The sequence below is a fragment of the Cyprinus carpio genome, unplaced genomic scaffold (assembly GCF_018340385.1).
Source record: "Cyprinus carpio isolate SPL01 unplaced genomic scaffold, ASM1834038v1 S000006557, whole genome shotgun sequence".
Classification (NCBI taxonomy): domain Eukaryota; kingdom Metazoa; phylum Chordata; class Actinopteri; order Cypriniformes; family Cyprinidae; genus Cyprinus; species Cyprinus carpio.
In genome coordinates, this window is record NW_024879219.1 from 101286 (window position 1) to 118023 (window position 16738).

General features: G+C 35.5%; 1 protein-coding gene and 1 long non-coding RNA gene across 2 annotated transcripts; one reads left to right on the forward strand and one right to left on the reverse strand.

The window, feature by feature from the left end:
- Positions 1 to 126: 126 nt before the first annotated feature.
- Positions 127 to 8572, reverse strand: LOC122144010. Its single transcript, XR_006159493.1, has 3 exons — positions 8419 to 8572; positions 8114 to 8291; positions 127 to 274 (listed from the first exon to the last, which is right to left on the reverse strand). It is a non-coding gene; the product is annotated as an uncharacterized LOC122144010 (long non-coding RNA).
- A 1228-nt stretch (positions 8573 to 9800) lies between these two features.
- Positions 9801 to 10819, forward strand: LOC109079715. Its single transcript, XM_042754605.1, has 3 exons — positions 9801 to 9945; positions 10041 to 10367; positions 10573 to 10819. The coding sequence occupies exons 1-3, from the start codon at positions 9801 to 9803 to the stop codon at positions 10749 to 10751; spliced, it is 651 nt and encodes a 216-aa protein (XP_042610539.1). The 3' UTR covers positions 10752 to 10819.
- Positions 10820 to 16738: the final 5919 nt, after the last annotated feature.

Here is a 16738-nt window from a genome sequence, read left to right on the forward strand (position 1 = left end):
TTTTCATCAAGATCACAGTTTATGATCACATTTGATCCCAGATCAGTTAATAGATCTGCAACTGCATACTGACAACAGATTAATACCACTGTGTGAAAAAAAAAAAAAAAAAAAAAAAAAAAAAAAATACATATTATAAAAGTTTAGAGTTTCGAAAGTTTGTGAATGTATGTTAAAAAAAAAAATTATAATATGTAAACTTACAGATCTGAAGCTGTTTGATCTTCATGTTGTTGTCTTGATCACTTCAATATAAAATCCGGTTCCCTCCGCACTGCATGTGTGAAGAAGGCAAGAAAGAAATGAAGAAGAGGAAGTCAAGTTTTCGACCATATTGTACACACGTTTTTTTTAAACACACAATGATCTACAACCTCAATAACAAAGGCCCTCATCACTTTATTAAATGTGTATGACAAAAAAAAATCTGGTTAAAAATGAACAAAAATCTATTTTTGAGTACATAAAAATTAAAAATGCCTTAACTCCAATTCACAATAGTAAGCTTATAATAATAGGTCAGATTTCACAGGAAGTTTGGCATCATTCATGACATTTGCTCTGAGAAAATGATCTCTGGTAATAAAGGGCAGACAAAGCAAGCTCCAGGTACGGGGCCTCAGTGAACCAAATGTGCTCTTTTATACTTTTGAAACCCTTATATTGCTCTCACTCATTATTTGTAGTTAATTTACCCCTTAAAAACTGTCTAACACCATCTCATGAAAGTGTGTTCAAATAGTATGCCAAATAAAACAAAAACTTGTGGCACTGAAATGCAAAAATTGACTTTGGTGTGAATATACTACGCAAGGGGTACGATTAGGGTTGTGGGGTGGATGCGTATCATATGTACATGAAAATGCCTCGGGGTAATGCATGTAACGATGGTTCCCCGAGAGGGAACGAGACGTTGAGCCCCCTAGAGGGTACATTGGGGAATGCAGCGTGCATGACCGGTGTCTGAAACACGTGTGAAACAATGCCAATCTATTGGTCCACCTGGCCCATGACATCATAATTGGGGTGCCCGGAAGTATAAAAGGGCACCTGCTGAATACGTCATCCACTTAGCTGTCTGAAGGAGACATAAACAGACAGGCTGAAGGTATTGCGAGGGAGCACAGCATCTCGTTCCCTCTCAGGGAACCATGGTTACATGCGTAACCCGAGACGTTCCCCTTCTAGGAAACTCCATGCTGCACCCCCAGGGGGCACATTGTGGAACATAATCCAACCATGCCGTGCCAAGGCACATGCCTGTCCACCTGGTGGGGAGCACCAAGGAAGTGACAAACATACACAGAGTCTTTCCTCAGAAAGGGGCCATACCACTGTGCCACGGGCCACTCACACAACTTGGCAGAAATGGGGAACCCGATTAGTTCAAGGGGAATATCCCACCCAAGTTAAGAGCACAACTATCCTCAGATAGCAGACATCCCAACCTGCAAAAAGTAATTTCTGGGAGGTATCCCGAATCTATGCTGTCCTCAGATATCAACAGTATGTCCTAAAGGTCTTATGAAGGCTTGTAGAACAGAATAACCATACACAGCTAGCCTAGATAGCCAGACAAAACCTTCCTGCAAAACTGCCCAAACCACAGAGTGTGGGCTATCTACTTACAACCCTAGCAGGGGAGATAGCGCTCTCTAGGCAAGGGTTCAAGAGACCGCTACTTAAAACCCTAGGTAGTGGAGCGATCACTGAGCTATCACATAGCTATCCTCAGATAGCTAGGGTCTAGGAAAGGGGATCACTCCAGGAGAGGGCTCACAGCAATTGCCAGTAAGACACAGTTAGCCTCAGATAGCTGTATTCAAGTAAGCCCGTCCTGCCATAACAATGGCTGTAATATAACCACCCTCACAGCTTAGACATCATGACTCATCACAATTCTGGGAAACCTCGGGCATGAAAGGGGAACTGCCTATCATATGCATGCCAACAAATTTCATATCATATGCACGCCAAACACATGCATATCATACGCACGCTAAAGTCAATTTTTGCATATCCATACCACAAGATTTTGTTTTTATTTGATGTATACTCATTTTCATGAGACCGGGCTCAACTGTCTATAGCAGGGGTGGCAAATGGTCCTGGAGAGCCGTAGCCTTACAGAGTTCAGCTCCAACCCTAATTAAAACTCACCTGCCTGTAGCTTTCTGATAACCCTTCAGACCTTGATTAGCTTGTTCCGGTGTGTTTGATTAGGGTTGAAGCAAAACTCTGCATGGCTGCGGCTCTCCAGGATCGACGTTTTCCACCCCTGATCTATAGGACAGTGTGAATTCAGTAAACTGAACTGAACTGAATTTGAATTGAATTGAAAGCCTTTATTGTCATTGGATTTTTCTGTATATAAACATATAACAGACAATAAATAAGACTATAGACTGTACAGTGCAATTATAAAAATATATACAAGCAGTGAGTCATAATATTGCACATTGAGCAATCTGTGACCATTGACAGTACTGCACATTGACCTCTACATTAACATTAAACAGTAAAGTACAAATCGAAACTGTCTTTGGCCCTTGAGATGTTTTTGCCCCTTGAGAGATAGTGGGAGTGAGCAATGCTTTCCAGGGAGTGGAGCGAGCAGCTACTCTTTGGAGGGCTCTCTTGACTTCTCCAGTGCAACTGGAGTACCACACCGAGATACAATACAATAGCATGCTTTTGATGGTGGAGGGGTAAAAGGAAACCAGCAGCTTACACTCCAAGTTGTTTTTCCTGAGCACCCTGAGGAAGTGCTGTCATTGCTGTGTCTTTTTGATTGTTGCTGAGATGTTAGCAGACCAAGAGAGGTCACTGGATATGTGGACCCCCACACACAATTTAATTTACAACATATTCAATAATTTAAAACTAAACATTATACTCTCGTGAAAGGCGGCCAGTGGTGATGAAGAGGAGAAGGATTGTTAAATAAAGTTGTTATTTGTGTTTTCTTTGCACATAAAAATATTATCATAGCTTTGTCAAATTATGGTTGAAACACTGATGTGTCAGAAAGCTCTCGGATTTCATAAATAAATATCTTTATTTATGTTCCAAAGATGAACTAAGGTCTTACGTGTTTGGAACAACATGAGAGTGAGTAATTAATGACAGAGTTTACATTTTTTTTGGTGAACTATCCCTTCAATTCTGCAAATAGGCTAAGTAGCTTCTAGTAGGATTCTATGGAAGAGCAAGTTGAAAAAAGTTTATAAACCAAACAAATCCAACCAAGTTTAGATTGGGATCAGTGGTTCACTTGTTGGTTTGATCCTGGTTTGATCCTGAGTATACTGTGAACTCTGTACTGTGAGAAAGTGCATATGAAAGTGGTGATCAGAGAAGAACCAATCATGTGAAACACAGAGAGAATTAATAAAAGTAACCGCTGCCATCCAGTGGTGAGACCAGAAATCTGTCTGCTGGATCATGATGGCATTGGGTTTCATTTAGAATACTCCAAATTCACTAACAAAAGGCTTGTAAGTGGAGAACTACCACTTCCAGTCTCCTGAGGGCAGTAGAGGCCACATAGACATCTATTACATATTTTCATTTATAATCAACTGAAAATATCATCTATGTTATACATGATACACTATGTTCAACAGCTTGAAGCTTGATATTAGCAACACTTTCAAGGGTAAGTTTCAGAATAGCACTAGATGAATTAATTCCTCCAACAGTTCCTTTCATTTAGAACTCCTGTTTACATATTGGCCTAATACATATAAGATAAGACTGATACAATTTGTATATAGAAACCCTTACCAAAAAGTAGTATACTTAAAGTTTATTTTAATAAGTATACTTAAGTAAAGTTCAAGTATATTTAGACTTTTTCTAAGTATAGGTCAAGTATACTTAAATGTCATTTTAAGTATATTTCTGAGGAATACATAAAGACCATTTTTAAAAAGTACATAAAAAGTAAACTAAAAGCATACTTTCCTATTTTTAGTTAAAAAAAAAAAAAGTATACTAATAGCACACTTGAATAAACTTCTTTTTCGTAAGGGAATGTGTTCAGAGTTGAGGTATGCTGCAGCTCTGCAGACTGCTGTCAGAAGAGCACAACTACAGTAGTTGCTGGACAAAACAATAAATCGCACTTTTAGGACCATTTTGGTCTTGTTAAAGTAGATTCATTCATCAAGCACCTAAAGTCATACTCTTGCTGTCAGGGGTACTGAGGGAGAGGACCCAAATGCAGATTGAACAAGGGACGTTTATTGACAAATTAGACAAGCACGATAGGAGGGAGTGGGTTGAACAGTCCAGACAGTAGGATAGGGCATACAACAGTGAAGCAGGCAGATGGGGGGGATGACCGCCGAGGAGGGCCCTGGGTAACAACCGAGTGCAGGACTGTAGAGGAGGCTGTGCTAGAGACCAGACCACAGCACCAGGAATCAAGGGCACTTGGTTATGGAGGTGAAGCCGCACAAGCAGACCTCCAGGCAGGGAGACCCAGTGGCCAGGGAGAAAGCAGGAGGCAAGACAGGAACAAACAGAACTCACAAAACACTAGACAAGACTTAAGACAACAAAAAAAAAAAAAAAAAAAAAAAAAAAAAAAAAAATAATAATATAATAATAATAATAATAATAATAATAATAATAATAATAATAGAAAACAAAGAGCAAAAAAGACAGACAAGAATGCTATGACCTAGAAACAAGATAAAAGGGGAGCTAGAGAAATAACCAAAGCTGACTTACCAAGGTAAACTAAAAGGTAAAGAAAAATACAAAATAAAGTTCTAGAAATAACTGGAAAGACTAAATCAAGAAACTCAAACTCAACAACAAAAACAAGTCAAACTCAAAAACAAGTCAAACTCAAGAGAAACTAAAAATGAGATCCAAACAAAAAGAAAAACTGAAACTTGACTAAACAGTGACAAGATAAACTTAAACTAATAAATACCAGACTTTAACAGACAAAGAAAATCTTGATTAGTAAAGATCCGCTAGCAAGCTAAGCAAACACTAACTCACACAGCAAAACGAACCAGCAAACACATGAGGGAAATGAGCACAATAAATAGGAAGGAAAGCACACAACACAATGAGAACAATCAATTAATGAGCGCCAAACAAGGACTCTAAACGAAGGGGGTGTGGTAATGTGAAACAAGGGGGCAGGACGAAAGGAGCACATGGCAAACATAAACAAAGACAAAGCCATGTGGTACACAGGACAAACAGAGAAACACTAAACAAAGACAAAATAGACACAGCTGCCAGGGCAGAACCCTGACACTTGCGACACTTTTAGACCTTACACAAAATCCACACGCCTGTATGTAATCTGTTGAATAAAACACATGAAAGTCTATTCAAGAAGCCTAATGTTAACTGCAGATCTTATTTTACTCATAAATTGTGAATTGTAATTCTAAAAAATGAATTTCCAGAGGAAACCACTGTCTTGAAATGCAAACACTCTTATTTGTTTAGGAATACAAACTGAATATGGAGCTCAATATTCATTTAATACATACATATTTGCCTATTATATTTACATATGCCTTACAAGAAGACACTAATGTGTTTAGGCACCATCTTGCCTCCCTGTATGTCAGCTATACATAGATTTTGTCTTGTTGTTCACTGGAAATATTTGAAAATAGTTCAAACAATATAAATTTGTTATTCTGTACAGCCACGCCATGAATAACAGGCCCTTAAGTTGAAAAAATGTACAATGAAAATGATTTTACAGTAAACCTCCGACTTTTATTTCAAGTTTTATAAATTTGAGATTTAATATTGTTTAGAGGATACACAAATTGACTTAACCCTCATGTGGTGTTCAAAACCCTATAACACCTGTGGTGTTCCCGGTCAAAAATGACCGGCCCATAAAAAAAAAAAGCTTATAAATCACTCATTATACCATATTTTCACCCAATCTTGGATTCAATCTTTTTGTCAACATGTTCTCTTTCAATTAGGACTGGTTTTATATTTTGATTTGCATCTGAATAATCATAGGCCTCATTTATTTGAGAGTAGGCATTTCATTTTTTGAGTAATTTTTTTAAATTTTTTTAATCATTTTGGAAATATTAAATAAAATCTGAAGAAAATTGGTATTGTTGATCACACTAGTCAACTTAAAATTTTCACCAGGAATTTTTGTTTTTTAAAAACTTTTATTTTGTATAAAATGGTACATTGTCACACTTGTGGTGTTTCCCGGTCAAAATGACCGGCCCATAAAAAAAAGCTTATAAATCACTCATTTATACCATATTTTCACCCCAATCTTGGATTCAATCATTTTGTCAACATGTTCTCTTTCAATTAGGACTGGTTTTATATTTTGATTTGCATCTGAATAATCATAGGCCTCATTTATTTGAGAGTAGGCATTTCATTTTTTGAGTAATTTTTTTTACATTTTTGAATAATTTTGGAAATATTAAATAAAATCTGAAGAAAATTGGTATTGTTGATCACACTAGTCAACTTAAAATTTTCACCAGGAATTTTGTTTTTAAAAACTTATTTTGTATAAAATGGTACATTGTCACACTTGTGGTGTTCCCGGTCAAAAATGACCGGCCCATAAAAAAAAGCTTATAAATCACTCATTATACCATATTTTCACCCAATCTTGGATTCAATCTTTTTGTCAACTTGTTCTCTTTCAATTAGGACAGGTTTTATATTTCTGTTTGCATCTGATTAATCATGGGCCTCATTTATCTGAGAGTAGGCATCTCATTTTTTTCAGTAAAAAACAAATAATTTATGAGTAAATTTGGAAATATGAAAAAAAAAAATATGAAAAAAATGGCTACTGTTGATCACACTAGTCTACTCTAATGTTTCACCAGGAATTTTGTTTTTAAAACTTTTGTTTTGTAAAAAATATGGCACATAGTCACACTTGTTGTGTTCCCGGTCAAAAATGACCGGCCTATAAAATGAATGAATGGAGACCAGGACAAAGTTCCATCTTTTGACCAGAATGAAACGGTAACCTCAGCTGGGCCCTCATCTCTGGAAGACAGCTCCTCATCAGTTGTTTCAAGCTCCGTAGCCAATTCAGTGGTGCCTTCCTCTTCAGAAACATCTTCACTGCAAGATGCATCCTGCATTTCCTCCTCCTCACTAGTTTCTGAGTCAAAAATCTGATGAATAACATCATGTGCAGAGAGCTGCTTTGCCATTTTGCTGCCACAAATGAATGACAAGCAAGTTGCTGTGAGGCATTTATATATGCCTGTGCTATCGCATGATGTATATTTGTAAATATTGTCTAGTTCTGTGTGAGAACCTCACAGTTCCAAAACAAAATGTCATAATATTTTGTCTGGAAGCTGTGATGAAACAAGAACATGAAAGAAAGATTCTTTTGAAGCCGGGTCACTGCAGTCACGGCCAATTTGTGTTTGTGTGTGTGTGTGTGTGTGTGTGTGGTAATGTCAGATGGATAAATGTATATTAGGTTCAGGTTAGGGTAGGATCAAATTTCTCTCTGTGGAAAAGAATGTGTGTAATACTCAAAAAAGTTTGTGTGTTTTAACGTGTGTGTGTCTGGGTAGCGTGTGTATAAATGTATCGATACATGCACAGGTCCAAGGGCTCGATGTTTGCAAGCACATATGCTCATATGTGTACGTGAAAATAATGAACATGCATGCTCCTGAAAACTAAATTGTTCTGTTATTTTCAGTCTCTCGCCATTCACTTTCAATGGTCGGCCATTGTGACCATTTTTGACCATGCCTACTCTCAGATAAATGAGGCCCACGATTAATCAGATGCAAACAGAAATATAAAACCAGTCCTAATTGAAAGAGAACAAGCTGACAAAAAGATTGAATCCAAGATTGGGTGAAAATGTATAATGAGTGATTTATAATCTATTTTTTATAGGCCGGTCATTTTTGACCGGGAACACCACAAGTGTGACTATGTGCCATATTTTTTACAAAACAAAAGTTTCAAAACAAAATTCCTGGTGAAACATTAGAGTAGACTAGTGTGATCAACAGTAGCCATTTTTTTCATATTTTTTTTATATATGTAATATAATATAAATAATCCAATAACTTAAAGTATGTTGTAAGCTGTATTTTACATTTGGTTAATTGTGTTTATTTTGTTGCCGCGGAGCAGCCACATGGGGCTGAGCTCATCTGTGATATATTCAGCTCCAATATCCTGGAGCCAAGTGTTTACATCTCTTTCCATTACTCCTGTCTCTGATGCTGTGAGACTGATTCCACTCCTGTGCCACTTAGAAGCACCTGTTCAGTCTGTCAGGACCCGAAAACAAAATGAGGCAGTCAATACAGGTAATTTCTTATAGTAGAAAATGCCACATGTTCGGTAATTACTCATTTTTAAAACCATTTGAAAGGCAAATTCATGAAAGCTTCAGACCTTATTTCCCTGTGTTTGTTTTTTAATTCTCTCTCTTTTAGTTTCTCTCCAGGTCACAAATAAAGATGTAACAAGCAGCTCTGTGTTCTTGTCCTGCTCTTTCTATGATCAGAAACTGAAGTCGAGACATGACAGTATACTGAGACACATGGAAGCTGTGACACAATGGAATATAAGACAAGTTTCAGAATTTTTTTTGCATTTGAGGATCAGGATACAGCCTTTACTCAGAGTCTAAAGGAAGCTTCACTCTCATATTCATGTAAGTTACTGATTAAATTTACTCTATTTTCTTAAAATAGTAATTGGAACCAAATCACATTACATGTAAGGATTCATATCTACCTATTGAAATGATAAAGTATTATTATTATTATTTTTTATCCAATTTAATTATTTTTCTATGAAACCTGGCGCAATATTTTGTAGTCTAACCAGTGAAGATAAGAAAAAAAAAGTAAGTTTGCCATATCTTTTATTGTTGAACAAAAGTCCACACATGACAGAGACATGTTTGATATGACTTATGGTGGAGATTGTGTATAATATCAAGAGCACATGTGAAAAGCTTGTGAAAGTCAACTATAGTATATAGAAATATTATAGTAAATTTACAAACACAGTTAACAGAAATATCTGGTGCGTTTGCGCTTGGATTCTGTCTGTGACGTCACTTGATGGTCATCTGAAACAAAAGAGTTATTTCCTGTTGTTCGAGTATCTAAATATTAATCTCAATTTTAAGCATTTAGATACAATAAATTTAAGTATACATATTAATAATATTTAGGGAACCATGAAGATCAGGTATGTTTGATGAAATGTGAATGAAACGCTTTTGAACAAACGTGTTGTCCTTCAGCGGTATAACTGAAGGCCTGTTGTAGTCCGCTTGCTCTTATCAGTGTTTTTGCCTGATGTATTTTGGTCACCAGTTTCTTTGTTTAAACTAGAGCTAAGATGTTTATCTTTATTAATTACTATTAATTCATAATTCATGATAGGTTTATAGCTGTAACTATTATTTTGATTTAGTTATTAGCAATTAGCATTAGCATTTTGTATTGCCAACTTTTGTGTCTGCATGTGCAGTTAATTGTATTTTATATGTCGAGTCTTACAATGTGTTCAAGGTATTAATGTTTCATCAGTAGGGTAAGATGTGGCTTAGTTATTTTAAAGAAGTCAGTCACCATTTAGGCCAATCACATCAGTGTTGAATGGGTGTGGGACACTGAGATCGCAGACATCGGGGTGTCTGAACTGCATTAACATACAGACACAGCTGTTACAAGCTGTTACTAATATGAGCTAATAATATAAGCTGTTACTCATTTACTCAAGTGTAGTAAACTGTAACTGTATAAAAGTTTGCGTTTAGGATGTTACATGAGAATCAAACTTATGTTGTTGACATTACTAGTGATGATCTACTTGTTGAGTTACAGGAACTCATAGGAACTTGTTTTTTGTTCTGTTTCTGCAGTTGGTTCTTCATCTGTGTGTTTGCAGTGCTGACAGATAAAGGTGAGCATGAAACAAACTACATTTGAAAGATACATTCATGTACCATGTATAAATGGCAGATTGTGTGTTTGGACTTACAGTTTGTGTGATGTCAGTATCTCTGCAGGACACAGTAGAGGCTTTTATTGGTGGTTCCGTTATTTTGCCGTGTTCTTTATCTGCACAAGATCTTACACCGCAAGACATTAATGTGCACTGGAGGCAGAACGGCAGCAAGATTGTGTACGACATAGTTAAGGGTGAAGATTCAGTAGCGTTTCAGGACTCAGAGTTCAAGAACAGAGCTGAAAGTTTCCCTGACGAGTATCTGAGTGGAAACTTCTCCATCAAACTCAACAATCTTCAACACACTGATGGAGGAACATACAACTGCTACATCACTCACTCATCTGAACTTAAGACTATACAACTGACCATCAACGGTGTGTAAAACTGGTTGATTAATGTACAGTATTATGATTTTAATTATAAAAATATCTGAATATAATCTTCAAATAAAATCTGAATACATTAAGTGTTTGACCAACTAGTAATGATGCAGTCTGAATGCTGCTGTATATAAATTATAGACAAATCTATTGTGTTTATCACATGTAGTAATTTGTTGATTTTTTTGTTTTGTTGCAGGAGCAGACAGTGTGGGGGAATCATTGCTCTGGGTTTACATTGTAGTACCTGTATTAACTATAGTGTTTATTGCCGGTTTAATCCTATTTTGCTGGGGGGAAAAAAAAACTCAAGCTTCCTCAATCTCTTTTGTTTCAACTGATGAACAAATAGCAGCTGTAAATGACAAATTTGTATAAAAGTTTACCGTTTACTTTCTATGACTTTTCTGATTATGTTTTACTTTTAGCTGAATTGTTATGTCTTTCATAAGTTCTCTTTGGTATTAAAAAAAAAAAAAAAAAAAAAAAAAAAAAATACCACAAGTATGTTGCTTCCTCATTAACTACATACCACAAATTTCAAGTGTTCTTTCTCATGTTGTTTTATGTATAGTTTCATGTTTATGTTCACAAATGTTATTTGTAAATCATCCCCTTGGCATTATAAGGTTCTATCTGCATTCCGAGTAGTTTTGAGATATTGAGCTTCAAAGTTTTTGTGTTCCATTCGACTGTGTAGATATAACCTTATTGTTTTTTAAATAAAAGTCCCATAATGTACACAACATTTAAAAAAAATCTCTCACATAATGTAAATACGTTGACACAGAATAAGAATATGTGAATAACTCAATTTTGACAAAAATGTCAGACAGAACCTTATAATTCCAAGGGGACTAAATTCCTGAAAACACATAGACTAAATTATGTTGGTATATACACAGTGTGCAGAAAATAAAATATAAAAGTGTGCACAAAACATGTCGGTCAGGGATCGGGTCTGCCACAGCTCTGCAGACATTTTAGTTTAGTTCAGTTCAGTTTAGTTTGGCAGAATTAAACATGTGTCTTCCTTATCATGAACTTCCATTCAAAAATCCTACAGGACGTTCCAGAGGAAATGGCTCCAAAATACAAAACAGCTCTATGTACAGTGTTACGCTTTTAGACATAGATTACTAACTATTTAAACACTACACACATTAAATTATAAATAGAAATGTTATAAATGTGTAAAATATCACCATGAAAACACATTACAGACAGTGATTTCTGACTAGTTCTTAGTTTAGTAAAAAAAAAAAAAATCAATAAATAAATAAATCTGCAAAAAATACAATTCGTTAATAAGGTTGAGAAACGTGGAAATATTAATTCTTTGTTTCTTTACATTTCTTTAGATTTATGTATTATTTACAATTATGTATTTATTTATTTTTTTCTCAGCAGCATTGCAATTCCATAGAGTAGGATTATGAAAATGGTCCAGACTGTCTGATTTGCAAATGAATCATACTTTTGTAGTGAACCAAATCAGACTTATCAGTCTGAAACAGTTTGTGGCTCAAGGAGCACAAATCTACAAGTTATTCAATCAAAACTCACTTTCAGATGTGCCTGACAGTCGCCCTGACTCAAAATAAGCCAAAATACTGTATATTGTACACTCTTTATAGTCCTGCTAATATGAGACAGCTGTGTGCTAATGATGAGATCTGAAAGGATTATGGGAAATGGGGTCCAGGGTGAATGGCAAAGGCACATGATGGAGTGCCCTCTACCAGAGCTCGTGGGCACAGCTGGCGATTGTAGCAACTGTAAGTGTGTGGAGAAATTTCTTAATGTTACATACTTACAGTGTTGTAAAAATGCAAGTGTTTACACAGCTTAATTTTTATTTTAAATACTTTGCATTTAAAATCAACAATTTCTGTTCAGTAGTCCCTATAACAGATGACACAATTAAATTTGTGTTGCTTCGAATTAAGTGATAAAAAGCAGTTGCAAATGTTGTACAAATTAAATATCACTACTACTCATCTTTGCACCACTAAAACGTGTAACACAGTTGCCTTGTCCAAATACCCACACTTGAGGTCTTGGCCACTTGATAGCACGTGCACACAACAGAAAGTAAGCGTGCACGTCTGTCCCAGAGCAGTCTGCCAAAGCGCAGTGCACTTAACACACACTAAATCCACACTTGAATACCGCTCCGGAGCACTATTCCAGGTGTATCCCATCATGTATCATGTTTTGGTATAAATCGTGAGATTTTTGCCAAAATCTCGTGAGAGGTCACGGAAACCTTTCCAATGTAAGTTAAATATTAATATAATAATTACATGTTAGTACTAATAATATTGGTAGGAAAACAAGGTATTGCACATTTTATTGATGCAAAGAAGAACATTTGCAGCTGCTTTTCATCACTTAATTAACCACAAATTAAATTGTGCCATGTTATAGAGACTACTGAAAAGACATTTAGAAGTTGATTTTTAAAATGCAAAGTATTTAAAATAAAATAAAGCTATTTATACTACGGGGCCGTTGAATGCTTTAATCTGATTGGCTGCCGAACATTCTGAGGTGTGCAATTATTTTCTCAGAAACGCACGGCGAACGTAGTTCCAGGCAGCTCTCTTGACGCACAGAGGTAGCCTAATTCACACAAGCTCTCTCTATCTCTCTTTCTTTCTTTTTCTCAGTGTGTGTCTCTGTCTCTCTCGCTCTCTTTCTAATAACTTCCTTAATAACTGCAGGAGAATGCTATCAATGGCTCAAGCCTCCATCACCAACTTTAAAATGACATTTTGGAACGAGCAAAAGAGGCGTTGGATGAGATGCGGAAGAAACAATCCTACTCACAATAGCGATTGAAGTACAAAAACCGGACGAATCCCTTTAAATATATCATCTGATCGATGTCTTGAGGTGTGGTAACCATTGTATAAGTGGAATAATTGACTCCGGGCCATTGAATTATTAGAAAAATAATGCACACCCGAGGTGTAACAGACACTCAGCTCTGCACTGAGGTGAACTCCGCAGCGAGGCTTTAGGAAACAGATCTGACTAGGACGGAAGACTGGCCCTGTCCCAAATGGAACACTTCATGTGTAATAGTGGTCTTACGGACTTACAAAAGCTGCCTTGTGCACATGTCTGTTAAGTCCACAAGACTGTAGGGTGTCCCATTCGTCATTTTAGCATTCAGAAGGGTGCCCACTTTGTGGCCACTATGCACCCTCGATCTGCACTTCTGCCGAGCCCACACTGGGATGAGCACCACAGCAGACTTCTACCCGACAGTCAAAGCAGCATTATGTCATGAAAGTGCAGACTCAGAGGAATAACGGAATAGTTTACCACAGGATTTAAGATAGGGCCACCATGAGCCGGTTATATACGCATGTGGACTGAGCACTCGGATGAAGGTGGTGGAATGAAAGTTTTTATGGTTTTGCATGGTTTATGTAAAAAGGTGACTTGATTAATAGTAGATTTTAATCACTTGATAGTCTTTAGACAGGTAAAATATCCATGTCCATTATTGGGTGATTAAACTGTGTATAACTTATGGTATTACTGTATGTAAATGAACCGGTGAATCAGCTATTTGAACCAGTTTGCTGAAAAGAATCAGACTTCTCTGTTTGACTAAGGCTAGATTGCAGGCAATAATATTGTAAAGAATGTAGAATTTCTTGCACACACCAATTGTTTTGATTCATAAAGCCTCAGTATATTGTCAGGAGCCACAGGTATTAATTTTGTTCCCTGATATGCTTTTATGACTCTCAATAGCTGATAGCTGCTGATTAGCATTTTATTAATCACCAAGGATAATTGTTTCAGCTAAAAATGTTTTTTTACAACTCTACTGAAGAAAAAAACATCTTGCATGGCCTGAGGGTGAGTAAATTTACAGCAAATTTTCATTTTTGGGTGAACCTGACAAGTGCTAAATGTGCACTAAACGTGTAAATCTAGTAAACAATGAAAGCAGATGAACTGCAATGCTGTTTTTTTTTTTCATTTGAGGTTAAGACGACTGTGAGAATTTTATAAACATGAAGGTATTGGAAAAACACTGCACTTGTTTCACACTTAAACCTCCACTGTAGACAAAGGTGAGAGTCGTTGGCTGATGGTTGTCAAGTGTCAAAGCCAGTGGAACATGTTTTTGGTTTTGGTTTAGCACTTCAGTTTAGAGGAATTGAAAGTAACAGTGAGTAGTTTGTTTGTTTATTTATTCATTCATTAATACATTATTTTATAAATTATGACAACAAATTTGAGGTGTGTCATTTTGTTATAACACAGGCAAACAAAGGCACACACACACACACACACAAAAAAAACTGAGTTAGAGAAAAGTAGGTTGACAAGAAATGACATTTCACACTATCAAACTTTATTATCTTATAGTAATTTAAAAAAATACTAAAAAAATTGTCGATTAAAAGAGTCTTGATAAAATAAACATCAGTCTATTTCCTACAAAATGTAGCCTCTTCTTGGTCCGACAGCATGGAAAACTCAACCAGTCAGGCTTCACAAAAATATTAATATTAATGTGCACACTCTTAATTCAATGTCAAAGTGGTAGAAAAAGAAATATCCACAAATTTTCAGCAGATACAGATTAAGACATGAATTCCAAAACAAAAGTCTTCAGATGACAAAGAGACCAACTAGTAAATATAAGTTCCTAAACACACATTTGTTTTGAAGCAGGAGATGTTTTTAAATGTTTTGATGCCACCAACACCAACATATGATGATTCACTTGTGAAACCCACTAAAATACAAAGTATAAAACTATAAGTGTTGGTTCAATAAAACAGTTGTAATTAATCTCAAGACTTCCAACTAATCTTTAGAAAGCAGAATGAAATATAGACAGAGCTGGGTAGTAACTGATTACATGTAATCTGTAATAAGATTAAATAACATAAAAAAAAACTACTTATAAAAACATCAAACAAAAAACAAAAATACTCGGAATCAGACTACAGTTGCTTTTTATTGATTACATGATTACACATTATCCACTCAATAGCAATAATGTATTCATAATTTATTCAGTCTCACTAATTCTTCTTTTTCATCTTTTCATCTTATAAATAAAATTTTTACATTTTAAAAGTGCTACCATTTACAGTATATACAGTCTTCTGTATGTGTTTTTTTTTTGTTGTTGTTGTTGTTTTTTTTTTTTTTTGACATTCACAAAAAGACCAGTCACTAGTCAGGTGGTTATAATTAAACACATTTGAGAGGCTGCAAAGCATTTAAACACTGAATTTACAGAAATCATTTCGGTTTTAAGAAGTGTTTTCTTAGCATTTTAACATTACATTGACTAACTTTTTATATATATATATATATATATTTTATATCAACTACTGATTGAATTTTTATTTGAATTAACACTCAGAGGGTTATTTAATCATGCCTTTAGAAGGCCTTTGTCTTACACATTTTGTGCACACATTAAAATGCACAAATTACGTTTCTTATTTACACGTAATGCAGATTATTTATTTATTTATTTTATTTTATTTATTTATTTTTTGGTCAGCCAAACCTCTTTCACCTAACATATTTACTTAATGAAAAACAGATAATTAATTATATAATAAAAATATTTAATTTAAATAATTCATTTTAAAATAACATTTATTAAAAAATTACACTTACTGAAAAGTTATTTGTTTACCTGCATGTCATGGAACATCATAGAACATCACAGAACCATGAACATGGAAATGTGACACCCAATTATTAAAATATTTCTTTTAAAATCTAAGGGGGAAGGAACTTTCCCGCAGACCCCAGTTTCAAAACCCCAAAAATATTTCAGAGTAGTAGGTTTAGAGCAGTATAGGTACTGTTGACAAGGCTCAACCAAATATTTTTATGCAGTTTAGAAAAGTCCACCATTGCATACCGAAAGAGCAATATTAGCAATTTCATCTGCAGATGAAAAAAGAAAGCTTTTCTGCAGGTCAGCAAGAATTCTTAATAATTATCAAGACAGAAATTAATTTTAGTTATAAGGATGGATTCACAGTTTTTTAAGAGTAAACGGTCCTGATGCTGTTCTGTAACTTGTGTCTGCTGTAGATCAGTGTTGAGTTGTGATTGTTCTGCTGACCTTCTGATTCCAACAAAAACATTTAATAGCCCTAGAAATGGAACCGTTTATTAAATTCAGCACAAACAATAATAATCAAAAGCCTAAATAGCGAATCATTTTATATTAACTTCAGCTGCCTATGGAGAAAAGCATTATATACCGATTTTTCCATATGGTTGAAAATAACTCACCGATCAGTACAATGAAAAGAAGTCCATTCATCAGAGCAGATATGATGCTAATAATCTGCCATTGT